The sequence below is a fragment of the Phoxinus phoxinus genome, assembly GCF_949152265.1.
Source record: "Phoxinus phoxinus genome assembly, chromosome: 1".
Classification (NCBI taxonomy): domain Eukaryota; kingdom Metazoa; phylum Chordata; class Actinopteri; order Cypriniformes; family Leuciscidae; genus Phoxinus; species Phoxinus phoxinus.
Window position 1 is genome coordinate 12289273 of NC_136876.1, and position 14074 is coordinate 12303346.

The 14074-nt window shown below is 41.2% G+C and overlaps 1 protein-coding gene across 1 annotated transcript in view; it reads left to right on the forward strand.

Moving 5' to 3' along the window:
• Positions 1-14074, forward strand: part of LOC307001204 (interferon-induced very large GTPase 1-like) — a 41661-nt gene that overhangs the window by 11449 nt on the left and 16138 nt on the right. The window contains exons 2-4 of the mRNA XM_079617423.1: positions 5879-5935; positions 6130-6654; positions 7057-7142. Of these exons, the coding sequence (XP_079473549.1) occupies positions 5879-5935; positions 6130-6654; positions 7057-7142 (668 nt within the window). The remainder of the gene's footprint in view (positions 1-5878; positions 5936-6129; positions 6655-7056; positions 7143-14074) is intronic.

Below are 14074 nucleotides of genomic sequence, written 5' to 3' on the forward strand. Positions count from 1 at the left end.
AGCGGATGCTCAGTGCTTCTTGTCGCACCATACTGGACGAATCAACCCTGGTTCCCAGTCTTGATGCAGCTCAAGAGTACTGCTCCGTGGCCGATCCCGGTGAGGAGGGACCTCCTCTCGCAGGCCAGGGGCTCGATTTTGCATCCTCACCCAGAGCTATGGTCCCTTCATGTGTGGGCCATAAACGGGTACCCGCTAAACTCCCAAGAGGAGTGTTAGACACGATCGAGCAGGCTAGGTCCCCGTCTACTAGACGGCTCTACGCTTCCAAATGGTCGGTGTTCTCTGACTGGTGTTCAGACCAAGGTCTATCACCTCTTCAGTGCGGTGAAACGGAGGTTCTCTCCTTCCTGCAGGAGCTGTTGGATAAGGGTAGGACCCCATCCACGCTCAAAGTCTATGTGGCAGCCATATCAGCGTTCGTCAATCCGACGCTTGGCCATGCACTGGGCAGAAACGACCTGGTGGTACGTTTCCTTAGAGGAGCCAGAAGGTTAAATCCTCCAAGGCCTCCCTCAGTCCCCGTTTGGGACCTTTCTACAGTGTTAAACGCTATGAAAGGGGCCCCTTTCGAGCCTATTCACTCAGTTGACATGAAACATCTGTCTCTCAAGACCATGTTTCTTTTGGCTCTCGCTTCAGTGAAGCGTGTGGGGGATCTGCAAGCGCTCTCAGTAAGAGCCTCTTGTATGGAGTTCGGGCCCAACGACCTATAGTCGTGTTGAAACCGAAGCACGGGTATGTACCTAAGTCCCTCAACACACCGTTCAGGGCTCAGGTCATCTCCCTGTCGGCTCTGCCGGCCTCTGAGGACGGAAATAGCTTCCTTTGCCCGGTCAGGGCATTAAGAGCTTACGTGTCCCGCTCCGCTGTTTTTCGACAGACGGAGCAGCTCTTCGTTTCGTTCAGTGGGCGCTCTAAAGGGCGTGCTGCGACGAAACAGAGCCTATCTCGATGGGTAGTGGATGCCATTGCGCTAGCCTACGCATCTAGAGGTTTGGAATGCCCCCTGGGCATCAGAGCACATTCTACGAGAGGCATGGCCTCGTCGTGGGCTTGGTATAGCGGAATCTCTTTGCATGATATTTGTATGGCGGCAGGCTGGGCCTCCCCGTCTACATTTATAAGGTTCTATAACCTAGAGGTTCCTGCGTTGCAGGCTAAACTGCTCTCGGTCTAAGACCAGGTATAGTGTTCCTGCCCCGCACTGCGGCCCAGGTCACTAATGTTTAAGCATCACTCACCGACAATGTGTCCCATGAGCATGCTATTTACCCCCCCATATATATCTATTATTTACATATATATGTTATTATGCCCTTAGGGGCCCTATTATAAAGGGATGATGCTATCCTAGCCGCTCTCCCTGTATACTCTTGGTGTAGGCTCTGGCATGCCGGGGCGCGTGCGCGCGCCCTCGGGTGTCTGGGTCGGTCCAAGAGCACGCACGGCGTCTTACAGGGGTTCCCGCAGCGTCGATTCGACGCAGTAGGAGAGAACTCTACGTAAGAGAACGTACTCGGTTACTAACGTAACCTCGGTTCTCTCTAGGAGAGGGAACGAGTACTGCGTCTCATGCCGTGCATGCCCACGATGTGTCGCTTCTGTGACAAAAATCGGAGTGGAAGCAGCTATGCTTGGTATTTATAGACCTAGGCCACGCCTGTTTCGGCGGGAGATGACGCAGAAGGGCGCGAAGCGCCCTCATTGGTCAGCGTCACTGGCCTCGCATAGGCTGTGCTTTTCTGGCGGAGCAGCCAATGGGCGAGCTGTATTGCTCCGCCTAGGGTTGTATGCTACAGAAAAGCGTTTTACATATTACAAAATTAAGGATTAATTTTTGGGCTTCAATCTCGACAAAGAAATATCTTTCCCGCAGCGTCGATTCGACGCAGTACTCGTTCCCTCTCCTAGAGAGAACCGAGGTTACGTTAGTAACCGAGTACGTTTTCTCCTTCAGTGATTCTGCTTGTTAACATCAGGTGTCTTCAATGTTGGCAATAACATATATTTTGTAAATTTTACTCATTTTAAATGGTTAAGATTTAAGGAATTAATTTGATTAATTATTACTCAATTCTAATTTGTTAAATTTAATTAATAATATTGCTTGTAATCTGTTGCCTCATTTTTATTAATTAAATATAAATAAAATCTATGTTTTATTTTTTACAGTGTAACATTTAAGGAATTAATTTGATTAATTATTACTCAATTCTAATTTGTTAAATTTAATTAATAATATTGCTTGTAATCTGTTGCCTCATTTTTATTAATTAAATATAAATAAAATCTATGTTTTATTTTTTACAGTGTAACATTTAAGGAATTAATTTGATTAATTATTACTCAATTCTAATTTGTTAAATTTAATTAATAAAATTGCTTGTAATCTGTTGCCTCATTTTTATTAATTAGATATAAATAAAATCTATGTTTTCATTTTTACGAACTACTTCACAATCAGTTTCAAGTATATTAGAAACATACAAATTTGTTTCAGTTACTCTGAAAATTATTTGTTTCTGTAACCACACTACTTTAGGGTTGATTCAATTACTTTAGAATCTTAACAGAATTATAAGAGATCAACACCAAGTTTCAGTTACTTTAGAACCTTTACACTTAAGCACTTTGTTTCAGTTACTTTAGAACCAACAATTCTAATACAACTCTGCCACCACACTGCTTCGGGCTGATTCAGTTCGGTTAGAATCTTAAACAAAATCAATTTAAAGGAACAGGCTTAACAACTCCTCCTGCTAATACTTAATAAACCAAATTCTCTTCTATTCATCAAAATTTCCCTTCTAGATTTTTTTTAAATGAGGGGGTTCCCTTACAAAAACCAGCATAAATTTTTCTTAATTTTATGCAGTTTTTTGTAAGGGAACCCCCCCATTTAAGAAATGCTTTTCTTACCTTTCCCCGCTTTTTTTTTTTATTCTTCGGAAATCATCTCAACAACGGTGATGTGATTTTCATGCTGCAATGCATTCTGGGTGCACTATAGAAAACAAATCTATGGCTCCCAGCATGCAATGCTGTCTAAATCATGCCACCATTGTTGAGATTCATATGCAGATTTTTGTCTGTCTGTGTCTCAAATGATTTAGGAGTAGTAGATGTTTAACAGAAAACACTGTTGGATCTCATGCTGTAAAATCACAGAGCCTCAATAAACAAGAATATGACATTAATAAAACGAATACAATAATAAGATCAGTAAATCAGAATACTACATGATGATGTCATAACCACCAACATCATGTGATCATATTCTTTCTTGCTGTTTTTGTCATAACAAACACAGTAACAGTAGCCAGAGAAAAAATATATTTGAAAAATCAATTCAAACTGCCCAACCAAAGCAAACACTGATCGCCATAATGATGACCACTTATTTTTAATGTGAAGCACCAGCACCGGTTCACTCTGTAGTGTGCACACTGAGCAGTGTTCATTTAACTCTGAAGATTAAAGCTATAAGATAAAAAGACACACACTGTAAATTAATGGTCAAATTTACTGTTAAAGTGTGTATGTCAGGTTAAATTTTTTTTTTAGATATATTAAATAAGGGTTAGATGTCTGAGTGAAAATGTAATTAGCATTAAAATTATTACTGTAACTGCCCTGCAATAAGATTTATAGCCATTTCTGTCAAGATCATATTTTTAAAACGCAGCTGAGCTGTGACGTCATACAAGGGAGACGTGCCAACAAAGTTCTATTCAAGTATGGAGAGTTTTGAGTCTGAGGAGATCCAAAATCCCCCTCAAACCTATACGATGGCCCACAGCCATACAATTTTGAGCCTCCCAGGCGGGAGACTGATGAGGAGCAAACAGAAATGTAAATAATTCATATCGAAGAAACATAAATATCTGGTGTGAAGAAGAACCAGTGGATAGTTGGTCAGGTGTCTGGTAAGTATAGGCGTAACGGTATGTATTCGTATTGAACCGAAACGGTACGGGTGTCACGGTTCAGTGCATGAATATACACGGAGAATACACAGTATATATTAAAAAAAAATTTTTTAACTCGCGTGCAAATTAATTAATGCGGAACTACTGTTAGATACGCGGGTTATTTAGGGACACCTAATCTGTAGCTCCGCCTTAGCTCTGAAGCTCCGTGGCTATAATGAACAGGCTGCGATCGATGTCAATATTGCAATGCTGGAATATGTTGGTTGGTTGGTGTGTGTGTGTGTGTGTGTGTGTGTGTGTGTGTGTGTGTGTGTGTGTGTGTGTGTGTGTGTGTGTGTGTGTGTGTGTGTGTGTGTGTGTGTGTGTGTGTGTGTGTGTGAGAGAGAGAGAGAGGGAGAGGGAGAGAGAGGGGCGCGATCGACGTGCTTCTACTACAGTAGCATACACCGTAGGCACCGCATCAGCTGCCAGTCTCACTCGGGTTTTAAATCCCATTTTATAACTCATGAGATCTCCAACCGCGTAGTCCTTCTCAGTGAAATGGGCGCTGCAAATGACCGAAGTCTTGGATACCGAAGCAGCACTGAAGTCGGCGCGTTTGCTCCGAATAAAGTTGACCCAGGCATGGAACCAAGGGGGTAATCCATCCGCCGGAAACTGAAGCCTCCGCGGGCGCCGCCATTGTAGCAGAACTTCACCTGCTGTTAGCATTCCATTGACTCCCATTCATTTTTGCGTCACTTTGACAGCGAATAACTTTACATCTGAGGCGTCCAAAGACTCCATTTGTCCATTATTTATTTCTAAAGAAACTCGACAATGTATAAAAGGCTCCATTACCTTGTACCTTACGTTATGGCCCCGTAGAAGCCGTTTTTGTAAAAATAGGCTAACGATTGCGTCATAACTCACGCGACTCTCTGTCGCACTGTAGAGAAATTACCGTATAGACCGGCGGAGAAGCTCGCAGGCAATCGGGGGGACGTGGAGGCATTAAGTCCGATAAAGTGAAGGGAGTAGCCCACAGAGAGTGATAAAGTTGCTCCTACTGCTAGCTCATGGACAGCTAATGCTCACGCTCTCCGTCTCTGCGAGATTCGGAAGGGAATGATTCAGATTTCTCTCCGCACAGCTACTAGAAGACTGACAGCTGTCAGACACGTTGCTCACGTGTTCAAGCTCAGTTTGAGCCTGCGCATTTCGCCTGGCGATCAGGAAGTGAGTGCTTCAAATGGGCTTCACTTTTCTCCGTTGAAGTCTATGGGGTCGCTGTGTCCATCTTATATACTGTCTATGCATGGAACACAGTGGACTCTGTGACCGGTTTTAACGGTGTTTTTGCACCCAGCACAAACGCAGTAATTCACCATCGTGAAAATACGCCTGCGTATACTAACGACCTAACTTAAATAACTAACTAAATAACTAAATAAATGTCCTAATCACTAATTCTCTCGCTCTATCACTCGTGCAATTATCAACACAGCTCAGCGACCTGAGGAGATGTCTCCCTGTTATGACGTCAAACGATTCGTTTGGAATGAGGAGCAGTTTTAAGGGAGGACTGAAAATAACGAACTTTTTCATCTTATATTCTGCCTTTAGGAATCGAAAAACATACAAAACAATACATCAACTTGTCAAACGTGTATTTCCCCTCACTATTTTGTGTTAATCAAAATTAAAAATTTAACCTGACATACACACTTTAATTGTACACTTTTTTTTACTGTAATCTCTAATCTGATTTCACAGCTTCTCACACTTTTGCTAAGACTATGTTGCTGCTTGTAAGAATCGTTTAAAGATTGTACAACATCTTTAAACGATTCTTACAAGCAACACGTACAGTCATAGCAAAAGTATGAGAAGCTGTGAAATTACTGTGCTGTGCATTACTATGACGAGAGTCAAATATAATGAAATACTTTTGTTTTATACAGAGGTTGTTGCCCATCCTCATCTCAAGAAAAGATGGAGCAAAGAGCCACCTCCTGACAGTAAGTCTTTAAATAGAGGAACACATTTATGAAGTGATGAAGAGTGTGTGAAAATGATGGGCATTTTATCCCTTTCAAAACTTAAGAAAAAAAATTAACCTCAAATATGCCTCTTGCTTTTTTATTCTGTGATCATAACGTTATATATCACGTGTTTCAGTGAGCTATCTGAGAATCGATTTTACTCTTTGCAGTGAGGATTGTCCTGCTGGGGAAGAGTGTGTCAGAAAACAGTCGAGTTGGAAACTTCCTGTTGGGACGAGCAGCGTTTGACAGTGAAGCTCCTCCAGATGTTATAGAGAGAATCGGAGGAAGACTGAAGGACAGACATGTGACCGTCATCAACAGTCATCAGCTGCTCCAGACACATCTGTCACTCCGTCACATCACACAGACAGTGAGAGAGTGTGTGTATCTGTCTGATCCAGGACCGCATGTGATCGTTCTGCTCCTCAAACATGAGCAGTGTTCAGCAGAAGATCAAGAGTGTGTGGAGAAGGTGCTGGACTCTTTCTCTGAGCGGGTTTATCAACACACCATGGTGCTCACGACACAAGAGCCAACTGAAACCAATGACATCCTACAGAAAATCATTCTGAGATGCTTCAATAGACACTTCAGTTTTCAGAGAAGCAGCTCTCCTGATGATCTTCTGCAGACGTTTGAGGACATTGTGAAAATGAATGATGGACGGCACCTGGTTTGTGCTGAAGAAACATGTAAGTGAGAAAATATTTAAATTATGCTTAATTACAAATAAACAGCCATGTTAGATTAAGTAATAACTTTTTTGTGCTAATCTTGTAGAACATTTTTAAAGACCCGATGACGTACAAACATTCTATTAACGTTACTAAGAATAATTGTTCAAAAGTTTGAGAGAACGTTGGCATTGTTCACATTGTTATTACTTGAATTTATTCAATTCTATTAAACATAAGGAAAATTGCACAATTTAAAAAGTTTTATGTTTTGTCATGGTAAAAAACATAATTAAAACATAATTCTGTATTGGTCAATGGCTAGTCAAAATCAGAGATGTGTTAAAACCAGGTATAAAAAGCTATATGTCTTGGCTGAAAACTTGTGATCAGATCATCCATGATTACTGTCATTACCAGATGTAAACCGAGAGCGGAGAGATAGATATGAAAGAGAGAAGGACGAGGGGGAAAATATCTGCAATGAAACAAGTAATTCAGTTCAGGTGAGTGTGAATTTAGGGATTCTGATAATAATGTTTTTATGATATATCACTTTGCTGATGACTTTCTTAGTGCATATTCACTATGATTAAATAATTCTAAGATGTAAAAGTCAAATTAAATGACAGTTCCGATTAAATTAGTACTGCAAACACTGCACAGCAAAATCCCCAGTATTAAATTAACACTACTCAGTGTTTATATGAGTCCACACTCAGAGTGTTAAATGAACACTGAAGCAGTGTTAAAGTTAATGAGATTATTAAGTGATTAATTGAGTTATGATTGAGCATTATTGAAGACACCTGATGTTGACAAGCAGAATCACTGAAGGAGAAAATTAATGTAAAATGGTCACCATTATGGAGATCGGTGTTAAGTTTAGTTGGGCTCTTGACCCTTACTTGATTAACTTTAGATATTGTTTGGCTGCTGTAATTCAATTATAACAGTCAGATTAACAAAGAGAAAAGGTAATCTGACAGTGTTTGTTGTGTTTTAACATAATCAGTAGTTGGCCTGAAGCACTGCACTCATTGAGAGCATAATTTCAAGTTACCATTATGGATTATAGCAGCACTGTATGAGGTGCCCCTAGGGACATTATTCAGAATTACCATGCATGTACTTTTCCTCTCACATACACATATGAAACCAAATTCATTCACATACTATAATGAAATGATCACACACATACAAGTGAAATGCTTTTACACACACAACTGAAACGCTCTCATACATACAACTGAAAATATTAGGCTCACACACACAACTGAAATGCTCACACACACACAACTGAAACGCTCTCATAACTGAAAATAGTACGCTCACACACACAACTGAAATGCTCACACACACACAACTGAAACGCTCTCATACATACAACTGAAAATATTAGGCTCACACACATATGGGGTTATTATTGTTGCAATATTCCAAATAAATAGATTAATATTCACAAATAAATGTAAAGAGATTCACAAAAATGTATCGAATGCACAAATGAATAGATTAAGAAAAAATTATAAAATTCACAAATAAATAAAATGAGATTTGCAAATAAATAAAACATTTACAAATGTTTTATTATTTTACAAACACAACTCTGCCTGGCATTTATTTGTGAATCGGTTCCTGTGCATTTGTAAATCGCTGCACACATTTGTGAATCGGTTCCTGTGCATTTGTGAATCCCCTCACGCATTTGTGGATTTTGAAACACTTCTAGCGCAGACGTGCAGAGAAATCCACAAATAGGTGGACTCCACCCACCGCCTACTCAAGCCAATCAGATAACGGCCACATCGAGCTGGCCAATCGTAGCACGTTATTGCTTCAACCAATCACGTTTGGCTTTACACTCGGGGCGGGAAGTGAGAACTGATTCTTGCATCAATGAAAGGAGCACTGGAGCGCAGTAGTAGCGCTGAACTGTGTGTGGTAAAAACACTCTGTTTTCAAAAGATTGTTGGAGTTTAAGGCCTCTTTATATTTCCATCAGGATACACTCAGGGAATTATGATAATCAGAGATCCCGAGCATCATGAACAGTCTCTACACCGGCAAGAGGCGCGACACAGCGCGTCAAAAGCAAATAAATGGTAAATGGTAAATGGACTGCATTTATATAGCGCTTTCACAGACCCAATGGCCACCAAAGCGCTTTACAATATTGCCTCACATTCACCCATTCACTCACTCATTCATACACCGACGGCGGTGTCAGCCATGCAAGGCGATCCAGCTCGTCGGGAGCAGCTGGGGTTAGGTGTCTTGCTCATGGACACCTCGACACTTGGTCAGGTGGAACCGGGGATTGAACCACCAACCTTCCGGTTTGTAGACAATCTACATGAACCACTGAGCCACTGTCGCCAAATAGGCACTGTCTGTTCACTGCTGCCGCTGCAGTTTCAAATCATGTAAAACTAGCATGTTTGAAATGTTAACACACATTCCCTATGTGACGTCTGCTTAGCTTTATATGCATAATCGTGCTCTTAACGGCTCTGATCGTTGCCTACTTATTGACTAGTGCTGGTTACTTAAATCATATTTCGTGATAGTGTACTGGACGCGGGGCAGTCATTGATAGTAAACGGATGCCCGCACTTCTGATGTAGCGGCTACTTCACGCAATTAGGACAAATGTTTTTGTATTTATACATTTGGGCTTATATTTGGTATTCTACATTACATTTATTTATATCCTATTGCTATTTGTCACTGCGATTGTGCTTTAAAAGGCAAAATCGTATAATGTCATGCATCGTGTCTACCCTGTGCGAGGCAATCTACACTGGGCAAAGCGAATGTGCAAAAACATATGTCCTAATTGCGTGAAGTAGCCGCTACATCAGAAGTGCGGGCATCCGTTTACTATCAGTAGCCGCGTTTCCATTACAGATTTGCGCAAATGTTTTGCGCTTTTATCTAAATATCGATACAAAACTATTGCGAAATGACGGCGTTTCCATTAACCGATGTTATGCGACTAAAACGTCCTTTTTTCTCTCGCGATAAAGTCATTCCAAAAATCACGGCAGCGGACGTTGGTTTATATAATCTCACAGCCGCATTAGACATTATTATTATTAATGGAGGGAGACGTACGTGTTATCCAAGCATTAATGGCAGGGAAAGACCCTTATATTCCAAACGATATATGAGGAGTTTCTGGGTGTTTCTCCTCATTTCTGCGCTGAGGTTTTGATTGTGGCATTTCTTTGAAGTTTAGAATCCAGTATTCCTATAGGCTAATTATTGTTTCTTTTATGAATTTAATAAAGAACTCTGTCTCCTATTCCAAACGATCCATGTAGGCTACTTTTGTGTCCATTCGTTTTTTCCTGAAAAACTAAAAATAAACGGTTGTCTTTTTAAAACGCAAAGTTGAACACCACAATTTTAATTTGAACTGGCTACACACACTGCTGCGCAAAAAAGTAAATATTGATGAATTTTCAGATGTTTGTTTAATGACTTTTTTCCCCTTTATTAAACATGTAAAATATTCACAAATTAATATGGAAAACTTGTTGATTTTACTGGTTTTCTAAGGCCAAATTAGAACCTGGAATTGACATTTTCCCGCAGTGCTGAATAAAAAGAGCCATTAATATTATTAAACTATTGTTTTCTAACTCGGCTAAAAACATCTCCATCTCCGCTGTTAAGCAGATGCTCTTTTAGAGAGAAATGCACCTTTCATACAGATTACTTAATCAGAACAAAATGTATTAGCTTTCGATTCGAATTTGTTCGTTTTAAAGTGGACATTTCAAGCTTTAGCTACATAGGCTATATTTTGTTTCAGTTCTCGCGCTCCAGTTCAGGGAGATCATGAAAACGCGCCTCATTGTTTTATTTTATTTTACAAAAGCACAACATTTTCTTGTTATTGTTTACACAAATAAAAGTAGTTACAAATAATGTATTATTATTTTCTGTATGACCAGAAATTATAGAGTAGGCTATATTAAGTTGTTTCACTGTTAATAGGAAAATGCAAGTGTTCACGCCCGCGCCTCCGTGCCATGTAGTGCGCGCTCCACACTCCACACATACCCTTAGATATGCGTCAAAATATTGTGTTTATTTGTGATAATCTCAGCTCTGTATTATTATTGTCTAACCCGTATTATGAATGACATTTGACGAATTGCTTTGTTCCTTTTTTGGATAAAAGCGCCATCTAAATATGTAGCCTAAACGTCTTCTAAGTCAAGTGACTGTAAATGCGCAAAAACTGTTTCCATTGCAGTTTTGCGAAATATTCCTTTTTCGAATTGGCTGAAAAACCACCTCATACGAGCGTAAAAACTTTTTTGCGATAAACGAGAGTTTTTGCGAAATTGACGTGTTTCCATTGAGCGTATTTTCAATTCGCAATTTCAATTTGCGCAATTTGAAGGGTAATGGAAACGCGGCTAATGACTGCCCCGCGTCCAGTAAGTTACACTATCACGAAATATGATTTAAGTAACCAGCACTTGTCAATAAGTAGGCAACGATCAGAGCCGTTAAGAGCACGATTATGCATATAAAGCTAAGCAGACGTCACATAGGGAATGTGTGTTAACATTTCAAACATGCTAGTTTTACATTATTTGAAACTGCAGCGGCAGCAGTGAATAGACGCAGTGCCTATTTGCTTTTGACGCGCTGTGTCGCGCCTCTTGCCGGTGTAGAGACTGTTCATGATGCTCGGGATCTCTGATTATCATAATTCCCTGAGTGTATCCTGATGGAAATATAAAGAGGCCTTAAACTCCAACAATCTTTTGAAAACAGAGTGTTTTTACCACACACAGTTCAGCGCTACTACTGCGCTCCAGTGCTCCTTTCATTGATGCAAGAATCAGTTCCCACTTCCCGCCCCGAGTGTAAAGCCAAACGTGATTGGTTGAAGCAATAACGTGCTACGATTGGCCAGCTCGATGTGGCCGTTATCTGATTGGCTTGAGTAGGCGGTGGGTGGAGTCCACCTATTTGTGGATTTCTCTGCACGTCTGCGCTAGAAGTGTTTCAAAATCCACAAATGCGTGAGGGGATTCACAAATGCACAGGAACCGATTCACAAATGTGTGCAGCGATTTACAAATGCACAGGAACCGATTCACAAATAAATGCCAGGCAGAGTTGTGTTTGTAAAATAATAAAACATTTGTAAATGTTTTATTTATTTGCAAATCTCATTTTATTTATTTGTGAATTTTATAATTTTTTGTGAAACTCTTTACATTTATTTGTGGATCTTAATCTATTCATTTGTGCATTCGATAAATTTTTGTGAATCTCTTTACATTTATTTGTGAATATTAATCTATTTATTTGGGGACTGTTCGTTATTTATTTAAGGGGCCACCGGAGGAGTTTTGAGATCTATAATCAAAAAAGACTTGACCCTCCCTTCGCCAGCAAAAAAATTTCTATGACCCTCCAAAATGATTGTGAAAAAAGGGATGACCCTCCCCGATCATTTATTGATTACTTCTGTACTGGTTTGCGCTTGGCAAAGATGTTCAGATATCTCTATGCCTAGACTTACACCAAACGTTCATTAAAAGACTCCTGCACGCCCCCCTTTTTCAAACTGGCGCAGCGCTGACTCGCGGTAGAAACTGCATGATTTGATTTGTTAAACATGAGGATTATCCGTATGGCATCGCCGCTCACTCTAACGTTAACCTAGATAATTGTTCGCTATTCTTAGGCGCATAACCAAGTGTGTGTGCGCAGTGTGGAGCGCGCACTGCATGACATGGAGGCGCCGATGCGATTTGCATTTTCCTATCAACAGTGGAAACAACTTAAAATACTATTTTTCTGGCCATACAGAAAATAATAATGCATCAGTCGCAATAATTTTATTTGTGTAAACTCACAATAACAAGAAAACGTTTTGCTTTTGTAAAATAAAATAAAACAATCAGGGCGCGCTTTCATGGTCTCCGTGAACTGTAGCGCGTCAAAAAAAGAAAGAAGCAGAAACATATCGTAGGATATAGCATACTAGTGTAACAGACTTTGTTGGAATCTGTTATGATGCACTAATTCTTGATGTACTGGCGCTCGTTGTACAGTATATGTGTGTATGTATTTTTCCCCTCGGGGCTTGCCGTAGATTGGCATGGGTCATGCGCGCACTTGTACTGGAGTGTCGCGGGTTTCTTTTGGAGTTGGTGATCTGTGTTATAATAAAGTGGAGAAGAGTTCCAAATGGTTATCGTTTATTGTTTTCTTATTTCTGAAGTGTTAGGCGAACCCTGTCTAAACGCTCGGTCACATTGGTGGCAGCGGTGTTGTTTTGATTTATTTGCGTTTACGTGGTCCAGTGTTACGACGGGTGTTTAACTAGTTAGTTTACAGTGGAAAGTTATTAACTGAGTTTAGCACGCGCGGGTTCAACGTCGACGCGGCCATCATGTGGTGTAAAGGCGATGATGATTTCTATTCGAGACGGGACCGCGACAAGATCAACAGGCACGTGAAAATCGAGCTACCGCCGCCGTTCTCTGGTGACGAGAAGCAGAGCTTTCTGTGCTGGGCACAGCAGTTCGAGGTCGCCGTCAGAGCGCTCACAGAGGGAGATGGTCCTGCGTCGGTTAATTATGAGCTAGTGAGGATTCTGCCGACACGTTTAAGCAACGCAGCATTTCTTCTGTGGGACAGCCTTCCTCAAACTGTTCAGGCTGACTATACAGCTGTAAAGGAAAGACTAAAGGAAGCTTTCGGCCAGAGGCAGTTTATGGATCGCTTCAGAGCCAGTTTATCAGCCCGCCCTCGTGCTCCGCGGGAGAGTTTGGAGGTGTATGCGGCTGAGATGAGCAGGTTAGTGGACGAGGCTTTTCCTGAATATGGCGACAAGGCCCAAAGAGAGGAAAAGTTTCGTCGTTTCTTGGCCGGTTTGGATCCTGTGCTCAGAGCTAAATGCCATGAACAGGGAGCAACAGATTTGGAGGAGGCCGTGATAATTGCAGGTCGGTGCGAAAATGCCAGAGACTCAATAAAGACTGATTACATGCCTGTTAATGGTGCATATGGTAATAATGATGGTGGTGCAGTGGCTGCTGTTCACTCTGTGACTGATAATGGAGGACTATACAGAGCAGTGGATAGATTGACAGAAGAAATGAGAGATATGAGAATGGAACTGAGGCGCTTGGGTGATGAAAACCAAAGACTGAAATCCAGTGTGAGTCCTAGAGCAATGGATGAGTGGAATGGAGGCCGCTCTCAGTCGAGTGGAATGTGCCAGTGTGTCTGTGGGGGCCGTGGATGCCAGTCACGTGTCTTTGACAGCGCGCGGAGGGGCCGTTCACCTGAGAGGAAATCGTTCCAACACTTCGATGAGCGTACATCAGGTATGGATGTTCGTGGTTATAAAGACTCATACTCTGCTCAGTCCCCTGCCAGACGCAGCCCTAGCCCC